General features: G+C 44.1%; 1 protein-coding gene across 12 annotated transcripts in view; it reads right to left on the bottom strand.

Moving 5' to 3' along the window:
- Positions 1 to 1,722: 1,722 nt before the first annotated feature.
- Positions 1,723 to 24,314, bottom strand: part of CEP192 (centrosomal protein 192) — a 108,870-nt gene continuing 86,278 nt past the window's right edge. For 8 of the 12 annotated variants that reach the window (XM_082355008.1, XM_082355004.1, XM_082355005.1 and 5 more), the window contains 5 exons: positions 24,094 to 24,213; positions 23,584 to 23,705; positions 21,998 to 22,127; positions 21,489 to 21,547; positions 14,735 to 15,182 (listed from right to left, as the gene is read on the bottom strand). In XM_082355008.1, the coding sequence (XP_082211134.1) occupies positions 15,044 to 15,182; positions 21,489 to 21,547; positions 21,998 to 22,127; positions 23,584 to 23,705; positions 24,094 to 24,213 (570 nt within the window). In that variant the 3' untranslated portion in view covers positions 14,735 to 15,043. Of the gene's footprint in view, positions 13,979 to 13,998; positions 14,583 to 14,734; positions 15,183 to 21,488; positions 21,548 to 21,997; positions 22,128 to 23,583; positions 23,706 to 24,093; positions 24,214 to 24,314 lie in introns of those variants that run through there. The other 4 variants (XM_082355003.1, XM_082355006.1, XM_082354998.1 and 1 more) reach the window with 3 other exon arrangements.

Raw genomic sequence — 24,314 nt, 5'->3', positions numbered from 1 at the left:
TGGTTTACCTCGTGTCCATTAAATCCCGACTGTACTTAGTCTACAGAAGAAGGTCAGTCATCCAAGGAGACAAAAAGACAAGGGTAACCATGAGCAAATGTTGAAAAAAGATTCTGAGGGCCCCAACAGACAGCAAGATAAATGTGAATCGGAGAATATAATTCGGTTATTTGGATCTCATGTTTAACATTTGGATGGGACTTAAGCTATCCAAAAAAGATCCACCCTACTCGTTGTACCTTTTAATTTAATAAGAAATGGAGAAGGAGTGAGAGATGCTTGCATTGAGAGTAATTCTGCTGGGGAAGCGAAACCCCATCCAGATAAATACACGGGACGGGACACGGATGAGCTCAGCTCCAGGAGGGAGGCCTCTGTCCCGTGTGTCTCGGCCGTGTCATGGGCACATTTCGTTGTGTTGTCTGCACTGTCAAACTGTCTCAGTGTCCAATCTGTAAACTGTAGATAACACTTCCCTCCTCACCTGATTTGCTGTGAGGCTGGCCGTGTCCGCATCTCCATGCAAATACCCCCTCTGGGATCTGGCTGCCCCCGCTGCTCCAGGACCCACAAACCTCACTCCCCCCTCTATGAGTGTAGATTTAAAATCACCAAAGACAAAAAGGAAAATATTTTGCAGGCGACTTCTGCTTTCAGCCTTGCTGCAATACTCTCCTTGGGCCAAACAAAAAACATCTGTTCTCTCTCTTTGAAGGGGAGCGGGTATAGGAAAAGGAAGAATACGGCAAGTAAAAGATGTAAACAATCACCTTGAAGACTGTCCATCCAGATGCACTTAGGTGTGGCTGCTACGCATCAGTTATCAAAAATGATGGAACAACTCCTAGGCGATGAACGTTATTTTCAAACCACCTGCAGATAGTAAAGTGTAGTGAAGTTTCCTTGGTCTGTTAAAGCCACAACAGTTCACAGCTTCTGCCTCCTCTGGTGCCGTGGTGACCCCCACCCACTTCCCCCATGCCCAGCAGAGCCCCTCAGGGCTGGCTGGTCCCTTGCTGAATTTGGGGCCTGCTCTCCATTGCAGTGACCAGCAGCTGGGTGGAAGGTGGCTGCTGCAGCCCCACCCTAGCACACTGCTTTCTGACACACCGTCAGTCAGCGGGGTACAAATGGTCAGTGAGTTCAGTGTTCAGCACAGAACCTGGCCCAAAGTGTCCTCAGTAACTATCACCTTCCTTCACCCTTTCTCATCCTTGCCAGCAGGGACAGGCTCTCTGGTGACTTTGTACTGGGTCAACTTAGCCATGGGGGTCCGTGCTCCCTGGAATTCCCTTCCTTGGGGTTGCAGGTGTTGAAATAAATTTCTAGGCCCAAGATGGAGACACTCACGCCTGGGGTGACCTGTCAGCACACCGAAACGTAGATGACTTTCATGTCCTACAAGTGCTCGTTTGACCAGAAACGCAAGGCATCCAGCCAGCCGTCCCCAGATGCACCACTAGCTCTGGGCCTCCTCACCCCAAACAAGGCGGGCTCTGCAGCCCCCACTGATTGCATGCTTCCTCTTTGTCTCTTCTTCGTTCTCTATTCTTTATCCTGTGAGAGCTTCTTGCCTTCTGCCCCATTTTTCAATTTGAAAGGTCCACTTCATAAAACATTAAAGTTTGTTTGTATTACCTGAATTGTCCTCCTTAGTCTTTTTCTAAGGCAGGTTAGGGATGCCATAGAGAAAGTTGTGCGCGACGCGGAAGGAGGGGTCGAGCAGTGGCCAGGACCTGCCAGGAACGCAGGGCGCCAGGCACCAAGCAGCCTGCACACCCCTGACCTGCTCTCCCTGTGTCCCCTCATCCCCTTGTCTTGGGTCAGGGATGCGTTCACAGCCCCGTGGCGAAGGACGCCAGCACCTTCTGCCAGTCGCCTGTGTCCTTTAGGCTGAAGGGACAAAAGACAGACAGGGTTTCTTTGCTCTGTGGGCCCAAGTGGTGCTGTGAGTGCCAGTCTATCCCTGCCCCCCCTTCACAGACAGTTTTCCTGCCCACCTGCCAGGCCTGCCAGACCCTGATCCAGTGCCCTTCTGTACGCTGCTCACTACCACTACTGCCTGTAGTAAGTACCGACTCCGCGTCACTTACAAATGTTCTGCTTTTGTGATCCAACCCTGACCGACACAGAATCGTGGGCCAGGGTATCTCCCCGTCTCAGCCAGAGATCAACTGTTTGTGGAGAACATAACCCCCAATCTAGCTCCTTTAAGGAAAGGTGTCCCCCCAAAACAGTCAAACTATTTGAAAGGTACTTCACAAAAGAAGGTACGAAATAGCCAGTAAACACATGAAAAGGTACTCTCTCATTAGGGAAATGTAAATTAAAACCATAATGAAAGGTTTTAAATGACTGCAAAGTTTAATCCAAGGAGACTGATTAACAGGAAACAAAAATAAATTAATCTCTCCTTCTGACCTTTCAGGTGTCAGTAAACTGATTGGAAAGGTTCTTGGGCAAACTTCCCCACGTTCCCGTAATCACTGGGCATGAGCAGCTGCCCTTCTGAAGCAGTCCTAAAATTCGTCTTAGTCCTATAAATACTCAGGACAGGGTGAACTGTAGGCTGAGAGGTTGATATTTCAATGGCTGACAGCATATTATTTACAGTATATCAAAGTATCAGTGGGAAATCAAAGTAGAAGTTGGGAATTCTGGTAATAGTCTTTGTTGTACAAGAGGAAGAAATAGGTCCATTATGTTAAAATAATTCTGTGCCGGATGCCATCTGTTGAGCACAGAGGCATCCCGACCAGAAGTTACATACTTATTTCATCCTTAAAAGCAAACCTTGGATCTCACGTATATTAAATGATGTGTCAAATCACACGACCACCACATCGGGGTGCTGGGCCCCGGTCCTTCTGCCACACCACGGCTGGAAGACAGCCGTCCACAGTGGCCGCCCATCCTGGCCTCTCCACCGCTGGGGTATCACTTTCCCCTCACACACACACACGTAGCATAATGTTATTGGAAGAAAAAGCAGTTAAAACCAATAAAATAACTTGCTGCTGAAACCACTATGGATGCTTTAGTATTGGTCATTCACAACGAGCAGTGTCTGACTCCAGATCGGGGCCAGGAGCAGGAACATCTTCTGAGCCCATCATTTTAGAGCCAGGGCTGCAAATCCAGTCCCTCCAGAGTCATTTGCCCTCATCACCACCCCCCCCTTCCCCCATCCTCACCTCCTAGAGTCAGGCACGGACAGGGCCCGGCGACTGCAGATGGAGCAAGGAGCCCATGGCAGAGGATCTGAAGCATCCCCCACCCTGGGGTCGTCCTCACCTCCCTCCCCGTCACCCCTCCCCTCACAACCACCACCACTGCCATATACTTTCCCTCTGCTGTGTCAAGGGGGAAAATCTGAAGACTAACAGTAATAATAAAGATACCTAAGCTGTAGGAGTATCAGTTTTTCCATCCAGCAAACTTCATGACTGCCTCCTATGAGCAGAGGTCAAATTCTCAAAACATGTCTCATTTGACCTCCATTATTTTAAAGGGTAAAAGTAGGAAGATTTCACCTAAAGATTTCAAATTTCTGCTTCTCCGGAGAAATGCGAAGACCTAGCTCCTCAGCCTTGCATTCCCAGCAGCGACAGGGCCAGAGCTGACCGCTGCTGCCCTGTGGTGGAGTTCCCCACCCCCCAACCTCCTGCCTGGTTTTAAACAAGGGAGTGATGTGCAATGATTCAGGTTTTATTTTTCTGAGTTTTAAAAATTTCCCCTGGCTGGACTGTGGACTTAGTTTGGATGGAAACTCAGGTGGCTACGTCCAGAATCCGAGTGCTCCTCAGCAGCACCCCCCATCTCCCTCATCCAAGCCACCGACTCTCCCACCAGCGGCCCCGAACCTCCCCCTCCTCTCTGTGCTCAGTTCCCATGGGCAGCCTGACCAGGCCATACCAGGAGCTCTGGGGGCTCCCATGTCCCTGGGACCCAACCCAAAGTCTTGCCCTCAGCCCGCCACCCTGGCCCCTGGCTCCAGAGCCAGGCTGCTCTTGCCCAGTCCCCTCTCCTGTCCCTCTGGCCCCCTCACCCCTGTCCTCACCCCCCCTTGCGTTGTACTCTTCACACACTCGCCCCAACACAGAGGTTGGTTTGCTGTCAGCTGCCCTGGGCGCCCGGGAACCGGCACCGTCCGGGCTCGGGCTGCTGGGTGGGGCCGGGGCCAGGGGGATGTGGCCAAGTGTTTGAGAGCCACCAGGAGAGGGGCCAACACACGGCCGGGCCGGGTCACTGTGAGAGGCCCGGGCAGGGAGGTTGGAGCTCAGGCCCAGCTGGTGGACACTGGGCGGGAAGCACGAGCTACACGGACGCCCAAGGTGGACTTACTATGCCACTCCAAGGTCCTTCTGATTGGATGCAGGGCGTGAGAGGAGCCCCAGGGCGATGCCGGGACCTCACTGCCGCTCCCCCCGCATCCAGAGTGCAGCCCCAAAGCTGCTCAGCTCAGAGGAGGGCCAGGGGCTCGAGCTGCTGGCCCAGGAGACCCCGTGGCCTTTAACAAAGTGAAGATTTTCTCTCTCTGAACTCTGGGGGCAGGCCTTTTTGACAGAAACCAATTCAAAGCCTTGATGTGTCCACAACAACTTCGTGTAGGGCAGCAGGATGGGATCTGGAGAGTGATGCAAAAGGAGGACGAGGCCCCCAGGCAGCCTGATGGGGGCACTGACATCTGGGGGCTTCTAGAAGAGTCAGCACAGTAGGACCATAAAGATGTTCCCTCACACGGTACTGAGGACGTGTTGCACTGGATGTGGAAAGAGATTAAAAATGAAAGCAAAGCTTGTCTCACAAAGCAGGCTGGGAGTGAGGGGAAGGGCCAGAGCAGAGGCTAGCACAGACCTGGCCAGGGGGATGACCAGACACAGAGGGCATCGTGGCATGGATGTCAGACCAGCCCCCCCACAGTGAAGCCAAGGATGCTCTGCAAGTGACCTGCCTGCAGCATAAACTACCTGAGAGTCCTCCTCGATTAAGCCAGGGAGGAGGCGAGAAGCTGGAAAGAGCTTTACGTTGTCAGAGATTAAATCCTTCCCATAGACCACAGAAGATAGCCCAATGACAGACAGGAAAATTTCATTTTAATGGCCACTCGGGTTGAATATTGTCACTGTTGCCTGCAAGTAATTCTGTTTTAGTGTGTGAGTTAAGCCCTCTGCTCTTACAGACAAGGGTCCCTTCTGCCAATGAGCCGTGACTTGAGGCTGTGTAATTGGTGTAAATGTGTTGTAATTAATTTAAAAATTAAATTTACTTTAAAAGTTGACTTTGGACTTCCCTGGTGGTGCAGTGTTTAAGAGTCTGCCTGCCAATGCAGGGGACACAGGTTCGAACCCTGGTCCGGGAAGATCCCACATGCCATGGAGCAACTAAGCCCATGTGCCACAACTACTGAGCCTGTGCTCTAGAGCCTGTGAGCCACAACAACTGAGCCCACGTGCCACAACTACTGAAGCCCGCATGCCTAGACCCCATGCTCCGCAACAAGAGAAGCCACTGCAATGAGAAGCCCGCACACTGTAACAAAGAGTAGCCCCCCTTGCTGCAACTAGAGAAAGCCTGTGTGCAGCAACGAAGACCCAACACAACCAAAGATAAATAAATTAATTAAAAAAAGAAGTAAAGAAGGGTATGATGTCATTGTCATATCAAAAAGAAAATACCAATAAACAGATAGAAATTATATATTAAAAAAGCAACCAAATGGAAATTCGAGACTTGAAAAGTACAATAACGGAAATGAAACTTTCACTGGAGGGGCTTAACAGTAGATTTGAGCTGGCAAAACAGAGAATTAGCAAACTTGAAAGCAGGTTGATAGAGATTAGTAATCTGAAGAATGGAGAGAAAAAAAATGAGGAAAAATGAACAGAGTCTCAGAAGAATATGGGACATCATTAAGCAAACCACATATGCATAATGGGAGTATCAGAAAGAGTGGAAAATATCTGAAGAAATAAAGAGCTGAACATTTCCAAATGTATTTAAAAAAAAAACACTAAACACCCAGGAAACTCAACAAACTCCAAGTAGGATAAGCTCAAAGAGAGCCACAAACTGACACATTATAGCAAGAATGCTGAAAGTCAAAAACAAGGAGAAAATATTGAAAGCAGCCAGAGAAAAGCGACTCTTCACTTACAAGGGAGCCCCAATGAGATCGACAGCTAACTTATCAGCAGAAACAACGGAGGCCAGAGGAAGTGGGATAACATAGTCAAAGGGCTCAAAAGGAAAACTGTCACCCAAGAATTCTATGTCCAGCAAAGCTATCCTCCAGAACTGATGATGAAATAGGACATTTCCAGATAAACAAAAACTGAGAGAATTTGTTGCAGCTGACCCACCTTACAAGAAATAATAAAAGAATTTCTTCAGACTAAAAGCAAGTGACCCCAGACAGAAATTCAAATCCACAATGTGAATAAACCTTGAAAACATTATGTTAAATGGAAAAAGCCTGACACAAAAGGTCACATATTGCATGATGCTGTTTTAAAACGTATCCAAAGTAGGTAAATTCATGGAAACAGAAAGCATATTGGTAGTTTCCAGGAGCTGAGGGAAGGAAAGAAGAGTAACTGCTTAGTAAGTACAGCATTTTCTTCTGGAAAGATGAAAATAGTTTGGAACTAGATAGAGGTAATGGTTGCACAACATCATGAATGTGCCAAATGCCACTAAATTGTTTCCTTTAAAATGGCTAATCTTATGTTATGTAAATTTCATCTCAACAAGAAAATTGAAGCAAAATTTTTAAAAAGTAGAGAAAAAACACAGAGATGAACATGATGAAAAGTAATATGAAGGAAAAAAGAAAGGCGATCCCATCTATAGATTACAAGTTTAAGAAAGACAACTCATTATTGTTTAAAAAAACTCATTTCTCTGGAATTTTTATAATGTGAGTTCACTTTTTAATATTTCAGACATACTAAAAAATATACAGAATATAATAAGGGCATATATACTATCACATGGCCATGTTTGTTTCAGAGCTTTTTCTTGAGAAATGAAATGTACAGCCTCCCTTTGACCCCTCTCTTATTCGAGGCCCCTTCCTCCCTTCCTAGAGACAACGCTTAGCCTGAAGGTAATTGTCAAGAGTTATGAAGAATCTGAAAATTTCCCCCATTTGTAAGCTGATAATATCGCCTGTTACAGTGTCTTGGATGCTGGCAGAAGGCATGCAACTCCAGGGTCAGAGACAAGGGACCATTCATTACCCACAGCAATAGCAGTATTAGCATTTTTGCACCAATATTCTGAGCCCCAATTCTCACAGGGCCATGCCAAGAGGGCCAGATGGCACCTGCCAGCATAGGGGGCTGTGTTACAGGAGAGGAGCTGAAGGAGACACATCTCTGTCTCCCAAGTCTGTTACCTACACGAACATCCTTCTAAAGATAGTGCAGAACACAAGGCAGGCAGGGCCTCGCCTGCAAGACGTGCTGACGTGTAGAAGGTCGGAGAACCGTCTCTGGACATCAGTCCGTTCCTCTCCATCCAGGTTTTTATACCTATGCTGCATATAAACATATTCTGAAAATATATACATGCTTACACGGCTTTGTATGTTTCTAAACTTTATATAAATGCTACCATAGTGTACATTTGACCTTTTCACTCATTTACACAGTCAAAATTTATTCAAGTTGACACATCGTTTTAGTTCATTTAACTGGTAATAGTATTTCACTATGTGAATAGATCACATTCTTCTTGATGACATTTAAGTTCCCTCTTTTTTCCACTCTTACTCCATTACTACAATCAACATCCTTGCTAACGTCTCTTTGCACACAGGTGGGAGACTTCTTAGTGTTTAGACACTCAGTATATAGACATTTAGAATGGGATTGCTGCGTCTTAAGTTATGTTCACCTTCAATTTTTGGTTGTGTCTTTTCTAAGCAGAACCTTGATGAAATTACATTTTTAGTGGTCATCTGTGTGCCTTCCTACCTGCAGCCCCATCTCCTTTTTGGATATTCTTTCATCACGCCTGCTGCTGGAGATCTTCCCCTCCCACCCCATTCACCATGGGGACAACACTTACCCCAGGTGAGGCAAATCAGATGCTCCCATGGGGCTTACATGCAGGTTTAAGGAAGTGGACACAACTGGATGTCCAGTTCATCACAGAAGGGGCAGGTCTGCTGGGCCCCAGCTGTGTTCCCTGTGCCCAGGCCCCCCATCTGTGTCCAAGCCTAGTTCTGGCTCCGCCATCGAGAACACGCACCAACAAAGCCCCCCTGTGTTGAGTGCGGTGTGGAGTCCTGTTGCTGGCAAATGAGAACTCCGGTTGATTGATTCTGGGGAAAGCAGAGAGGTAAGGAGGGAAAAAGAAAGAGGAAGAGTGAGGAGCAAGAGGAGAGAGGAGGAGAATCAACACAACTTTTGCTTTTTTTTTTATTCAGAGAGCAAACTTTGCCAAGTAAGCAGGAAAAACGTCTCTTCAGCACTATTAGTAAAGCTTTACTGGCAAAGCTTTAAAACATGTAAAAGGATAATAAAAGCAAAGCAATTACAATGTACTGCCTACCAAATAATAGGCCATGTAGCTTATTTTGCAAAACGAAGATTGTTGCCTCTGGTTATGAGTTTTTTTTCCCAAACAAGTATCAATACTATAATACTTTTTACATAAAACTTAATAACTCTTTTTCCTTTGTTTCCTAATGTAAATTGCTTATTTGACTCCATTAGTAAATAGAGATAGATTTTTGGTTAAAAAAAAGTAAAGTACCTTAATGTGCTCTACAAAAAGGAACTAAATGATGTGAGGAAAGAGCAGAAAGAGACATTTTCCTTATAGAAACCAAGATTGCTGCATAACAAAGTACCCTAAAACATTATTTTGTGCACATTTGCGTGGGCCAGGAATCTGGGGAGTGCTCAGCCAGGATGACCCAGGTGCAAGACGGTTTCTTGCTCACCTGTTGGCACTGCAGGCCCTGTAGCCTCTCTCTCCCGAAAGGGCTCTTAACCTTCAGAGCTTCTCACAGTAGTATGTTTTCAGGATACTGTATTTGCATCTCTTAACGTGGTATTAATATACATACATATATGTATATGTATACATACGTATAGCTACACATAATGGTGCTTTCATTTTTATAAAATAGACTCCCAAAGGTTGATTGCTGGGTGAAAGGATTTTAATTTTTAGTAGGTATTTGTAGATTACATCCCCCAAAAGTTTTGGCAGTTGCACTCCTACCAGCAAAGTAAGGATGTTTCTTATTCGTTTTAATTTTTGTCAATTTGATGAGTTTAAAAAAATGGTATTTATTGCTATAATTAGCATTTCCCACACCAATTTCCAGCAATTCACTCACCAGCAATGTAGGGACGCATGACACATTTTAATTTTCAGTCTCATGGATTAAAAAAAAGAGTATTTCATTCTTGCTTTCATTTGCATTTTCTCAACCAATTTTCAGATGTCTACTAGCCATCTAAAATTATCATTCTGTGAAATGTCTATTTATGTTCTTTTATCCACATTTCTATTGGATTGCCTTTCCCTACCAATTTATAGGATTTCTAGCACTCGGGGTGCTAGAAATAAAGTGTTGTAAACGTCTTTGCCCAACATATGGTTTGTCTCTTGTCTTTATTTATGGTGTCTTTTTGCTGTTCAATATGTTAAACTTGTGTGTTAAAATACATATGTTGGGAAGATGGAAAAGCCCTGGAGATGGATGGTGGTGATGGCTGCACAACAATGTGAATGTGCTTAATGCCACTGAATTGTACACTTAAAATCAGTAAGATGGTAAATTTTATGTTGTGCATATTTTACAACAATTAAAAGAAATTCATCTGACTTTCCCTTATAACTTCTGGGTTTCCTTTCCTGCTTAGGAAGTTCACTCCCATCCAAAGTTACAGACGTATAAAATCTAATATAGTTTAATCTTATAGTTTTCATTTTTACATTAAAATTTTCAATCCATCTGGAATTTACTTGTAAATATGGTATGAGGTAGTGGTATTCCAGCTGTTTGTCAATTATACCATCTTGATATTTCTCTTTATTTCCATTACTACATCTATTTTCTGGCTTTATTTTTATGTAATAACTAGAAATTGCTGTTTTTCTACCAAAGTCAACAAGTTATTTTCTCTGAGCAGACTATGAGATTTCTATAATTGATAGAACTTCTAATCACTCTTCTTAGGGAAATAAACACATACATACATACATACATAAATTAAATCATGCCCAGTGAAGTTATCCTTTAGATAATTAACTTGCACTCTTCTAAACAGATGATGAAGAGTATTTTTCTAAAAGTCTGCACCTATGTAACCAAAATGAAGTCGAATTTTGCCAATTAATCAGTATGAATGATAAAACAAAATGACTGTTGAGTCTTCGATTATTTAACTTACAACAGATCAATTTTTATATTGTATATACAACATAATCACTCTTGAATATTAGCCTCATGTTTTAATTTTCTTCATTTCATAGTTTAACACAACAAGATTAGAATTAAAATAATACCTCAACTGTAGGCGTGTGGCCACAGCACACGTGTCCCATGTCTCTTTCCAGGGGCGCTACTGCCAATGAGCTAAGACTGCTTTGGGCATTTTCAGTGGACAAGGCTGGAAATACAGATTTTTAAAAAATCGTGAGTGCAAGCTAATACTTCTGATTTAAATTTAACTTCAAAGGGACTTTACTTAATATCTTGATTTACCTTTGAATTATAACATCACATTTGTCTTCTACAAAAAACCTTGGTTACTAACAACCTCAATCTATTTGCTTTATCCTGATATGTATGTGCATACATAGAAATTTAAAAATATACTTAAATAAACCTATAAAATACAGAAATACGTATTTATGTTATATATTTTATATAAAATATAAAAATGGGCTCTCTTCATGTCCAGTGACTTCAGTGTAGAAACAGGCAACGCTCTTAGTGGCTTTAACATCGACATTAAATAACAAAGGGGAAAGCAAACTTGTAGTGGGACCGAGTGACCCCAAGTGAACAGAAGGCACAGGGCTGGTTAACCCTCCTCCTCCAGCGGCAGGGCAGGCGCGGGCGGCAGCCCTACAGGTGAGGCTGACGGGAAACCTTCAGACCTCAGACCCGCTGGCATCTCCCCCACAAAGGCTCCCTGGGGGACCGGCCCTGCTTCCTGGACACCAAACTGAAACACACATCACAGCAAAGCCAAGGAGGAGCATCTGCTGAGGCCGCAACACCTGTAAGGACCTCGAGGGTCTCCACGCCCGAGCTTCTTCAGAAGGAAAGGTAGAACTTTACTGCGAGGTGTCATTTCAAAACCTTTGGAGAAAGACTACTGTCAATACCCTAATTAATAAGTGACACATTCCATTAAGTTTACTGAATATTGGCAGAAAAAGTGATGTTCGGATTTTTAAATCTCTTATTAAAACAATTCCTTTGTTATGTTTACCTCTTTAAAACATTTTTTATTACAAAAATAGTTAATAGTTGAACCTGGTGGGAAGTAGAGACAGTCCAGTGGAAGGCAGGTCTCCTCCCGCCTCGGGGCAGGGTCGTGAGGACAGAGCCCAGGGGGCCCGGGCGTCACCCTCTGCCTGCCACTCCCAGAGCCATCTGCCGTCCACGTTTGGTGTCCACAGGAAGGTGGGTCCCCCTCCACAGGTGTCTCCTCAGGGCTCAGCTGCAGGGGACGCCGAGAAAGCGGCCTTGGGCAGGTCCACCCTCTTTGCTGGAGGCTCCCAAAAGCAGCGGGGGAAGGGTGGCTCCTGGCAGCCGCCCATTGTGCCTGCCTAGGTGGGCTCCGTCCCCAGAGTCAGAGCCAGCGCACATCAGACCAGCCGCAATTACTCACTTACTAGAGTAGGAAAAATTAAAGTTTGCTATCATTGTTTTGGCAAGGATGTAGAAAAACAGGCAGGAGACAAGTCAGCAATGTCCACTCAAATTATACTGCCCCTGCCCTGCCTTCCACCCGCTGTCCATGCTGCAGTGCTTTACCCGACAGGTGTCCTTGGAAATCCGTGAAGTGACAGCTGCAGATGGAGAGTTTTAGTGTCACTGTTTGCAGCAGAAAAAGACTGAAATGGCCAATGTGTCCATTAACTTAAGACTCCCAGTTTGTCATTTGTCTTTTGATTTTGGTTATGCTTTTTCCACCCAGAAAATTTTAATTTGTACGTGGTTGAGTTGATCTCTTCCTTATATGACTGCCAGTTTTTATTCCAAAATGAAAAATTAATAACTGAAATTGTTTTCCATATTTTCTCCTGGGACTTTTATACTTTCATTGTTAACCTATGATTCACCTGGAAGCTAATCTGGGATAACCCATCTTTTCCCCACTGAGGTGCCACTTTTACCTTGCACTGAATTTCTGTATGTATTTGAGGCTTTCAGATCCATCCTGCACATGCCAGTCTCACCCGGCTACTTGCAGTCCTGTCGTTAGGATCTCAAGGGGTATTCATGCTACAGAGGAGCACCCGGCAGCAATGTGGGCACAAGTTACCCCCTGCCCAAGCCTGCTGTATCCTCCAGTGAGATTTTAAAGTTTTCTTCACGTAAATTTTACACATTTCTTTATACGTTTATTCATAGGGGTTTTATTTTTTCCATTACTATTTTCTTGTATAGAAAAACTGTTGATTTTTGTGTATCAGTTATGTAATCCAGTCACATTACCGAATTTTTTTTATGATCTTTAAAGGAAACCCTCTCGGAATCCCAGGTTGACAATTACATCACTGTCCTGTGCGTTTCACCTCCTCCCTGTCTACCTCACTGGCCGCTGGGCAGCCCCCAGGGCCGTGCCTCATACAGCCATGGGCTGAGCAGTCCCGGCCTGCTCCTGACCAGACCTTCCAGCGTTTCTCCATTCGCACGACCTGCTTTTGACTTGAGATATAAAAACATTACTGTGTGAAGCAACCTGTCATCCATTTGTAAGACAGTATATTATCCATATGCTCTTGATATTTCCATGGAAATACTTAGACACAGAAGCTCAGTGGATGCATCCATTTGTTCAAAACATGAGCCCTCCCCCCCACCCCCCCCGTACTTTACCCACTGAGGCTTCAGAGGTGAACCGCCTTCGGCACAGGTGCCCATCAGTCGGATGGGCACCTTCCCCAAGCACCTGGAAGGCAGGTAGGGAAGGTGCCCCATGGAGGGGCAGCGCTGGGAGGTGCCCCCCCCCCAAGAAGGACAGGCCTGTGGAAGCACAAGGGAGGGGGGACCAGGCCAAGGAGGAGGATTCGAGCTGGCCCGGCTCCGGTGGCACACAGGCCTCCCCTGAGTTTAGGAAGATGGCTCCAGAGAAGCTGACGTGGAGTTGCCCTTGCGCCCCAAAGCACAAGGGTAATGGTGGCGGCTGTAGGTGGCGCCCTGGCATTTGGCGTGGCGGGGTCTGCGTCGTGCCTGCTGGCCTCACAGCTCTCAGGGAGCAAGTCTCACATGCAGCCAAGTCCACAAGGTGGCATTTCCTCAGGCCGACCCCACAGAACAGCGATTTTGTGGGTCATCCCAAACGCAGGGAGAACCTCCTCAAGCGAGCAGCGTCAGGCTTCCCACCGACCTGAGGGCAAGTCAGCACAACAGTGGCCCCGGGCCTGGGTCAGCCTTGCTCATGGAGCGAACACACAATCACCTCCACATGCGTCCGTGCATCTTCTGGGGTCAGCACCGGGCGCAGGAGAAGTAACGGTTGTAGCACCCCTGGGAGGATTGCATTTCCAGCCGCACTCTCACCACTGGCCTCTCCTCACCTCGTGTCACAGCCCGTGCTGCTCCGAGGTCGTGCCTGCCCCCGCGGGGCGTCCCTGCCGCACCCCTCCCATCTGCACGAGCGTCCACGGGGGTTGGAGACGGGGACATGGCCCAGTGCTCAGTGGGCTCAGGGCGCAGTTAAAGACGTACAGGATCCCCTGTCCCAGATCTTTCCCTGGGCATGAAATTAAAAATCTAAAGAGGAAACAAAACAGGGAAGTGTCCACTTTAGAAGAGTGGACACTGAAAGAGAGCAGTTTTAATCACAGAGGCATCAACAGTTGTGGGACTGTCTCTACTCTTCACCTGTGATTACTGACCCATGTGGCAGACGTGTAAGACTGTCTGAAATCTGCACACGGGAAGGAGAGTGTTTCTCTGTCGCGGTTGTAAATGCTGGGGGTTAGAGCCCTACTGGCAGCTCTGCACACCCTCCAAGTCCTTCTGCTCCATCGATAATACCCGGCTGCGACCCCCACGCTGCTGCACAACCACTCACCAGCAATGGCCACAGAGCAATTAATACGTACGTCTCCCGTCACAGCAGGAGAGCGCTCTGCCCCCTCGGGCGGCTCACTGCCCTCACTCCCTGTCCCCCGGGTCCCTCTGGTACCTGACGGCAGTGCCCTTCTACACCGGATTCTGGAGTTGTCCCGTCCAGCTTTAATTTCAATAAACACTCTCTTAAAATATACCATCAACCTCTCCAATGTGTCTGCACAGAACGTGGAGCCTGCCCCACTCCGGAGAAAGACAATTTCTTTGAAAGGAAGCTTTCCTTTCTACTCTGGGCAATTAGCTAAAAGACAAAGGAACCGAGAAGGAATTTCTTAAGGGAAACAGAACTGTAATGGAGGAGAAAAATCACAGAACAGACCAAGGAGCTTGCAAATAATTAGCAGAATAACGTGATATTCTAATTTCTACATGACAGCATATAAAAAAGACAAATTCAGTGGAAATTAAGTTTATTTCTCGATATACCAACTAAAATATGCGCCATATTTATTCAGAATATCATAATCAATGCAAAAATAGAACTCTCTTCTCCCTTGTAAAAGTTAAATACAATACTGTAGGATAGTTACATGATTATTTTAGTCAGGTCTTCAGTATTAGCTTCTCAAAAGAACAAATCTAAAGTTATAGACATCCAATTTATCATACAAAATATATACAAAGGCGTAACTGTAGTATAGAAAAAAATGAAGTTACCAAAATATAACTTATGTCATTTACTTTACACAAAGTGGACTCTAGTTAACTTTTCCCAAGAGCTTCACCAATGAGTCGGACGGCAACACTCTTGCCTTCGTCGGTTTGAACAACGAGCAAAGCTTCAAACTTGCCCACGGACCTGGGCTTGAACTGCACAGGCATGTTGATGTAGTGCTGGGCTCTGCAGAGAGAAAGGGGTGTCAACACCAAGGCCACGGCACACGGAGCCCCTCCAGCCTCATGACGCCTGGCAGAGAGCAAACACGGTCAATGACGTGGGAGCCAAGAGGCCCGGGGCCTGGTGCTGCATCTGTAGAAGCAGGAGGCCACTGGCCCCTGAAAGGTCAGGGAGCACGTGCCACCGACCGCCCCCGTGGCAGCGGGACCAACGTTTACAGGGCTGGTGGGTTTTGCTCCAAATTTCATATGAAACCTTCCAAAAGTCTTCTTGAAAATTTATTTTCAGATTCTATCGAGGCAGGTAATGAATGCCCTGTGCTTAAAAGTAGTACATTGGGGGGGTTTGTTTTTGCTCATAAAACGAGGTCCCAAAAGCTTCAAAAATACACCTTTACTCCCAGGGAATGCGACAAAGGCACTTTCCCACACCTGTGTGATGTCACCAACTTTCTGTCTTAATCATTTTTGAGTGAAACTTTACATCTTTCAGACTCTCCTCAGAAGGCAGGGGCCCCGCCCTTGATCTCAGCCACACGTGTTCAGGATCAGCCATTGGATCTGACCTGTGCTTTTGTTTCCAGCATGTTTCCTGATGAACCCAGCACAGTGGGCTAGAAATTCAGAAAACAGTCTAAGTATTTCAAAGCCCTTTTCCTGCATGTAACTGATAACGCAGAATATACGTATTTAAAGTCTGGGTCATTTTCCCCCAATGCATTTACCTCATTTCCCCACATCAAAGCTAAGGTGCCTTTAAAAAAACTGGTACTTTTCAACGGCACTGACAAAGGACAATTTTCTCCTTCATGTTAGCATCTCAATCCTCAGAACGATGTAGTACAATCTGCCTACCTAAGAGGCTTTTTAACTTATGAATTACTAAAAGCATTAAAATACCCCAAATAAATCTCTAGAGAATCCCATTATTAACATGGAATAAAGAACCCCATATTTAACTGAGGAAGGGTTTTGAAAAACATTATGACAAACATGTATCCCCTGCTTTAGATTTACAGACACTGAATAAACGGGGGGTGCAACTTAAAAAGAACCACGGATTCACACAACTCCAGCACCAGCAGTGTGGTGAAGCGGTGACTGTGCTGTTACCAAGAGGGCTTTACACTCTCTCCACACACATGCACACTCACATACACACACACGCACACTCCCACCCCCCCACAGCACACACACCCCACACACAGGCACACTCATGTACACACACACATGCACTCACACACACAGCACTCACACATATACACACGCACACTCATGCACACTCACCACACACATACACACACGCAAACTCACACACATACATGCACACACACACCACACACACATACACACACACACACTGATATACACACACCACACACATATAAACACACCGCACACACACACACTCACAAACACACGGGAACACGTAATAGGAAAGCACATGGACACAACGCAGAGATCTAGTTCAAAACCTCCTACCATCCAATGATGAATTTTGCAGCAGAGGCACCAGAGCAAGCAGCAGGAGGTACAGAGGCAGGGCTGGCAGGGTGCCCAGAACCCCCTCACCCCTCATGCCCATGAACCTACAAATTACAGCAACCGTAATTTTTCTTTAACTTAAAACAAGCACTTTGCTGCTCCCTGGCTTCCCTCTGAAGGACACAGCAGGGCCTGGCCACTCAGCCGCAGGGGCTGGCTCACCAGGACCTGCATGCACTGCTGTGAGCCCAGCAGATGGGGCCTTAGCTACAATGTCTCAGCAGAGATTAGACTTGAACAAACAGGTAACAGAGGATGCTTTCGGGGCTAAGTGGAAACACAACAAATTCCTCTTAAAAAGGCATGAGAAAGAGATGATCACCTAGACCCCAAGACAGAACCTTTACCAAAAAACTGCTCATCGATGCTCCTTTTACATTAGCTCCTTCACAATCTACCGCTTTCCGTGGACGACATAAACGTGCCCAGCACACGCCCTCCCTCAGCACCTCCGCCTAAGGCAAAACCCCCAGGACGTGCGGGGCTCCCACCTACTGATCTGCAGTCAGCTGACAGTCCCCACCACACGAGGACAGCCTGGGAGAGGGGCCTCCTGGGAGGGCAGGCCCGCGGTGATGGAAGCCGCGCTACTACTCAGAGAGTGGGGTTCACGGGTCCCAGGGCAGGCGGCCCCCTGAGGAAGAGAACGTGACCACAGCAGACAGGGAGGGGCTCCCCAGGAGCCTCAGCACAGACTGTCTACCCGCCGAGGCCAGCGTCGCCATACCGGCCCCCTACAGCTCACGAGCCCGTCCAGGGTCCAACAGTCTCGTTCTCGGGACAGGTACAAAGCCCTCCATGCCTGCACTGACAATAGCCCCTGCCCCAGTTTGCGGGAGAATTCTCAAGTGAGCTATGGGAGCAAACCGCTACTTCTCCGAAATAGAAAGAAGTCATTCTTACATATGAAAAAACCAGCTTTCCCACCTTCCTTTACGTAAGACTTAAGGCTTAAGCCTACGGACATGTCATGAGAGAAGAGTTTTCTACGACTTAGAGTTTACTTCACCTGGTTGAACAGATCGAAGTTACTGCTTTGCACGCATGGTTTTCTTACTCATATTTCATCAAGTTTATACTGAGTTGCTAATTATTAAAGTTGATGCTGGAATCTGTAACATTACATATTTATCCTAAGTTCCATAATGAAATACATCAGAATAACTTAAGTACCTGTCACCAATAAAGCATAAAATTACCTTATTTAAATTTCTTTTCAAAGTATAAAAAGTTAAAAACATTTTAAAGTAATAACATGTTTGAAGAGTATAAGCAAACAAAATGTATCTTGTGATGCTATTTTAAATGCTAGCTTATGTAAACTGCCCAAATTTTGCTTACTTACAAAATATTTTCTCATGTTTCTAAGTTCTCTTAGATGTTGTGACATGACCTAGGCTGCATAGAAAAGCAGTGAGTGTCTAATTCAGGACAGCTTAAAATGTTCTAGCACTGGAATGGCAAGTCACCGAGTTCAACTCTATAAAAATGTCTACTTTTATATTACTAGAAGGAACACATTTTATATTTTAAAATTGGTTTTTAGACAAGTTGAAACTAAGCAAAATGCCATCTCATTTATAAAGGTTCCTCATTAGGAATGCTTTAAGCATCACGCCTGTTGTGTCAACAGCACTGCAGGGAGCTGTGCATGAGGAGGAGGAGGAAGTGCTGCTGGGACACGAGATGGGCACCCAGGCACACAAGGAAGAAGGACGCTACCCGCTGGTCACAGGGGTAGGAGGAGGAAACTGAAGGTGGCAATTATGAAAATACTTTGACATGTTAATTGCCAAAATTACATTTCAATTTAGGTCGTGTGGTCTCCTGTGAAGGTCTAACAGCTCACCGGTGACCACAAACTGCCTGTGGGCCTCACTCGGCTGGCTGGTCCCTACAGCCCTGCTAGGCCAGAGGCTGCCGCATGTAATGCTATTGGGATCGAACACAAACAGGTTCTTTTTCTACAAAGGATCAAGAAGGAGCTGATTTACAAATTTCAGCTAAAATATAATTAAATTTTAAAACATCTGTGAAAGTAAATTAAGCAAAGAACATAACATCAAAAGAGAATTTGAAACTACAGTGTATTAAGTGATGAAAGTTGGAAAAGGAATGTTTATCTCCAGGTAAGTTGACTGCATCATCCTTCAGCCATAAAATGGGCAAGTGACATAAAGCCAAGTAATTTAACAAGTTATTATAAGTAATGAGTCCTTACCAAAACTGTAGATGAGCTGAATGCAAACACTGTTTTTTAAAAAGCTGTTAGGCTCTTCAAGGGAATTTTTTTTAAATCTGAAGGTTTCTTGAACATTTTTTTTAAAAAGATTTTTTTAAAGATAAAAGCTCCTTGAAACAAAAATCTGAAGCCCCTCCAGTAAGCTGTGACAGGTATACGCTGATTTACATAGAAGTATTCCACCCCCTCTGCTTCACGTTTAAAGACACACACCTGCAAAACGCTGACCAAGCTCAGGGATGTGAACCAGGCACAGAATAAACGGGAAGCAGAGTTAATAAGGCCGTTATGATAAAGTCCAAATTCAGATAATAACGGTGTTCAGGACAGATCACTTACTCAGTATCAATTTGTACTCTGTTACTAAAAAGTGTCACAATTGGGAATTTAAACAACCTATTTTTAAATAGGTGAATTGCTTCTGCAGCTCTGCCTCAGTTCAGCAGAGCCAACCTACTCTACCGACCATGGAATGTCGCCAGTCTCAGGCCGTCATGGGAGGGACCCACAGACAAGAGCTCAGGGCAGAAGAGCGGGAAAGTTCACACTGAGGAGTGCTGTAAACCCAAGCCCCTCTCATCCATGTTCTTGCTGAAGGGACTGGCTGGAAAGCACCGACAGAAACCATGATGCTCTATCGACACTGTGGGTCCTGCTGGGGCTCCCCAGGACCGCCTCTCACATACTCCTGTAATGAGTCCAGGCTGCCAGTGGCTTTTCATCTCCATTTCACAAATTAGAAACTGAGGCTTGAAGAAGTCAAGTCCATGGTAACTTTCTAGGTATATTCATTGCTGACTCTGCACAACTCATGCCTTTAGGTTGGGCTCCTGAGAGGCAGGTTTCATAGCACATGGGATGGGGGAGGGGGGACGAGAAGGGGAAGAAAGGATGAGAGGTGGAGAGAACGGTCCCCACGACTCATCTTCCAGTATCTGGAGGTAAGTGTAAGCTTCTGAGTCAGCGCTGCTGGGCTAGTAACTCAGAGACAGCCCTTGAACGCCTGCAAGTGGGCCAAGTTTTCACAGAATATAACATGTTTCTGGGACAGTCTCTTGATGCTAAAATGAAAGATCTTATAACAATTAAATTGTTTAATTAAAGATTCAAAGATGAAGATAAAATTATTTTTCAGTATTAAGTGCAACAGAACCCTACTGTTAAAATTCTAAATAACAGTGACAACTCAGTTTGAGATTTCAGCCTTTATGTACATCATATGGAAAAAGAAAATTAGCAAGACCCTAAAACAATTAACAAAATGGCAGTAAGTACATACCTATCAATAATTACTTTACATGTAAATGGATTCAATGCTCCAGTCAAAAGAGCGGCTGAATGGATACAAAAACAAGGCCCGTATATATGCTGCTACAAAAGTCACTTAAGATCTAAAGACACACATAGACTCACGTACAGCGTGGGGAATATAGTCAATAACTATGTAATATCTTTGTGTGGTGATGTATCATCCTAGATTTAGTGTGGTGATCAGTTTCAAATGTATAGAAATAAAAACATATAGAAATACAGGAACTAACAGTGTTGTAGGCCAATTATACTTCAAAAACAAATGCATAGAAAAGATCAGATTTGTGGTTACCAGAGACCAGGGGTTGGGGGAGGGAGAACTGGATGAGACAGTCAAAAAGTATAAACTTCCAGTTGTAAGGTTAAGTACGTACCAGGGATGTGATGTACAACACGATAAATATACTGAACATGTTGTACGTTATATATGAAAGCTGTTAAGAGAATAAATCCTAACAGTTCACATCACAGGAAAAAAAATTTTTTTCTATGTCTTTAATTTTGTATCTGTATGAGATGACGGTGTTCACAAAACTTACTGTGATAATCATTTCATCATGTATGTAGTCAAATCATTATGCTGTACACCTCAAACTTACACAGTGCTGTATGTCAATTATGTCAATAAAACTGAAAGTATATATATATACACACACACACACCTTAAAAATAAAAACAAACACATTTAAAAAAAAAAGAAAATTAGCAAGGACAACAAGAAAATGAAGCCCTGATTTAAGAACAATACAGGGTTATTTGAAGAATGACAACTGGAAAATAGGTTAATAAAAGTTTTCCCAATTAATCTGGGAAGGTTTTTGTCCTAATTAGTAAAAATTTAAATCCCTGATTCTCAGTGTAGTGAAAATAACATGTGATGCAGAAATCACTCTAAAGTTAATCACAAGATAATTAAGGTTCTATGTAAGTATATGGCTGTCAAAATACTGGGAAACAGGAGTCACGCACTAAGTCCAAACATTGTGCAAGTTTGAGTCGCTACTTGCCACATATACCCACAGGTCACGGACTTTCCCTAGCAGGTTCCTTGTCTCCTTCACCACGTGCTTGGTGCTCTGTGGTGTTGGTGAGGAGGATGAGGGGTTGCAACAGAGAGAGACCTCACAGTCCTAACCCCCAAGAGCAATCTCAGGCTCCTGAACACAAAGACCTGCACTAGGATGAGAACATTTTGATTTATGATAAACTCACCTCAAAGAATATTTTGAATGTTTGACGTAGAAAGGCTCTCTGGGACTTAAAAACTTGAGCTGGAATTTAATATGAAACATTTTATGAAGTTATACAAGTTAGATATTTGTGCATACTTAAATCAACATACCATACATTTGTTTACATATAGTCACAAAATGAGGTAAAACGATAAATGCTCATGAAAACACTAAGGGGAAGTTTAATGAGTTTACTCTAGTTCTAGCTGGAGTAAATGTTATCCAGAAATACGTCGGTGTGATAGTACAGAAGAAAACAAGAGGAAAAATTTAAAAATGAAAATATGAAAATACTAAATAATTTTCAATTTTCAGGTAAAGGATCATGAACTTCCCTTGAGTTTCTTTTCAAATACGTTATTAAGGCATTTTAAAACTTAACTATTATAACTTAATCTATAAAACAAGCTTCTAATTATCAGGAAAATGTTTATCAAATAGTAGAATACATTTACTTTTCCAAAACCCACAGAAGGATTTCCAACTTACCAAGTGTGTAATAAAAGAATTATTTCGCAAATTTACTTTCAACGTCCTTGACTCCCCAACTCTCGTTGGCAGAAACCGATACACATCTTCTGGGGCATAAACTCCACGGTGGGTCAGGTCAAGCTGCCTGCTATGGAGATAGGTCTGAAGGTTAACTATATAAAATCCATAGTAATTTAAACTATTTGTTTATATTACATTATGAAGTGTGGCTTTAATTTGTTTTCTCCCGCAACTCAGTTAAAGTAGCTCTGTAAAGGCGACTGACTAATGCGTGTTAAGACAAACTGCTGGCGGCAGGAAGTGTCCAGGGGTGCGGGGCAGCAGCTGAGACAGCAGCAGCGCCTCCTCCTCCCTGAGAGGAACTTAACATATTGTGCTTACAAGCACCTTCCTCCACAGCTAAGTTAGACCTAAATGATAGTTAACTGAGGATTATAAGAAACATTTTCATGTAAGTCAGAAAGAAAAAGACAAATACCATATGACATCACTTACATGTGGAATCTAAAATACGACACAAACGATCATATCTAAGAAACAGAAACAGACTCATGGACATAGAGAACAGACTGGAGGTTGCCAAGAGGGAAGGGGGTTGGGGGAGGATGGAGTGGGAGGTTGGGGTTAGCAGATGTGAGCTTTTATAGAGAGAATGGATAAGCAACAAGGTCCTACTGTATAACACAGAGAACTATACTCAGTATCCTGTGACAAACCATAATGGAAAAGAATATTAAAAAAAGAATGTATATGTATGTATAACTGAATTGCTTTGCTGTGCAGCAGGAATTAACACAACACTGTAAATCAACTATACTTCAATTTAAAAAAAGTTAAAAAAAAAAAAGAAAAGAAAACACATCCCAGAAAAAAAAATTTTTTTTCATTAGGTAAAACATTTACATACTATCATTAAAGCTTTGTAAGCTGCTGGTATAACATACATTTTTAGAAGTTTTTAAGAATCTACTTTCATACACTGTTTTTTGGAATGTGAATTGTAACAGCTACTTTGGGAACGTTCTTTGGCAGTTTAAGGTTAAATAAATTCCCACCATATGACCCAGCAATTCTACTCTTAGATATTTTTACCCAAAAGAAATGAAAAACTATGTCCACAAAAATACACATATAATAATGTTCACTGCACCTTCATTCACAAGGGCTCCAAGTCAGAAGCCACCAAATGCTAAAAGGAAAATGAAACAATCGTGATGTGCTCCTATGATGGGGCACAAGAAGTCAACAACGAAAGGAACAAACCATAGGTACACTCACCAACACGGCTGATCCCGAAATCACTACGTTAAGTGAAAGCCAGACACAACTTGAGTGCACATGTGCATGAAATTCCACAAAACTATGGCAACACATGGGAACAGAACAAATCCTGGGTGAGGGTGGGGGTGGCTGCAGAGAGGCATGCATGTGAGGAGGCTCCAGGAGAGAGAAACGGTCTCTACCTGCCTGCAGTGAGGGTGATGTTCATCAATCACAGGTAAGCCACTGGGCATTTTACTGAATGTAATTATACCTCCATAAAGCACTGGGAAAAATTCATGAGAATGACAGAAACAACATACCCAGGTATGAGAGCAGAAGCCTCTGATACAGCTTGTCTTCGGGGCTTAAGTAAATTATCTATTTTAATGAGGCTATTTCTGGAAATGCGTGAATTTTCAAGCTCATGTTCTGCTTTGACACTCTGTATAAAAAAATCACAGGGTAGAGGAGAAGAAATAAACATATGGACACTTACCTATTTGAATTCTACTACTTCCTTCCTAATTTTTAAAAAGGTGATTTAAGATTTCTAAATTCCTTTAATCACAAATGCTTTATCCTGCACTGTTTCTTTCTCTCTCTCTTTCTCACACACACACACAAACACGCAATCTTACCTAATTAAGGCAAACAAATTTCATAGAGCCAATCAATAAAGACACGTAAGAAAACTAAGATGATAAGAATCTATAACAGAATTAATGGGATTACAATAATACCAAAAACAACAGGCCAGTTTTTCATGCCAGTTTCCCTTGGTGTCTTTAAAACACACCCAATAATTTACTTAAATTCAGTGTAACACTCACGTGTCCAGAGAGCTGGAATCTCAAGGTGTGCTTCAGGTGAGGCTCTTTAAGAGGGTGACACTCAACATCCCAAAACTGGGCATAGTCCCCTCTATCTCTGGGCAAAAACGTGATGGAGACCTACAAACAACATATCCAGGAGAGAAATTCAGACACTGAACCTTACACACATGCAGTTAGATTACCAATTCAAAGTGTGGTATGAAAAAATTGAAGGGAAA

Source organism: Balaenoptera borealis, assembly GCF_965194805.1.
Source record: "Balaenoptera borealis genome assembly, chromosome: 14".
In the NCBI taxonomy this organism is placed as follows: domain Eukaryota; kingdom Metazoa; phylum Chordata; class Mammalia; order Artiodactyla; family Balaenopteridae; genus Balaenoptera; species Balaenoptera borealis.
The sequence above is the reverse complement of the archived record's forward strand: the minus strand, read 5'-3'. Positions and strand labels throughout refer to the sequence as shown.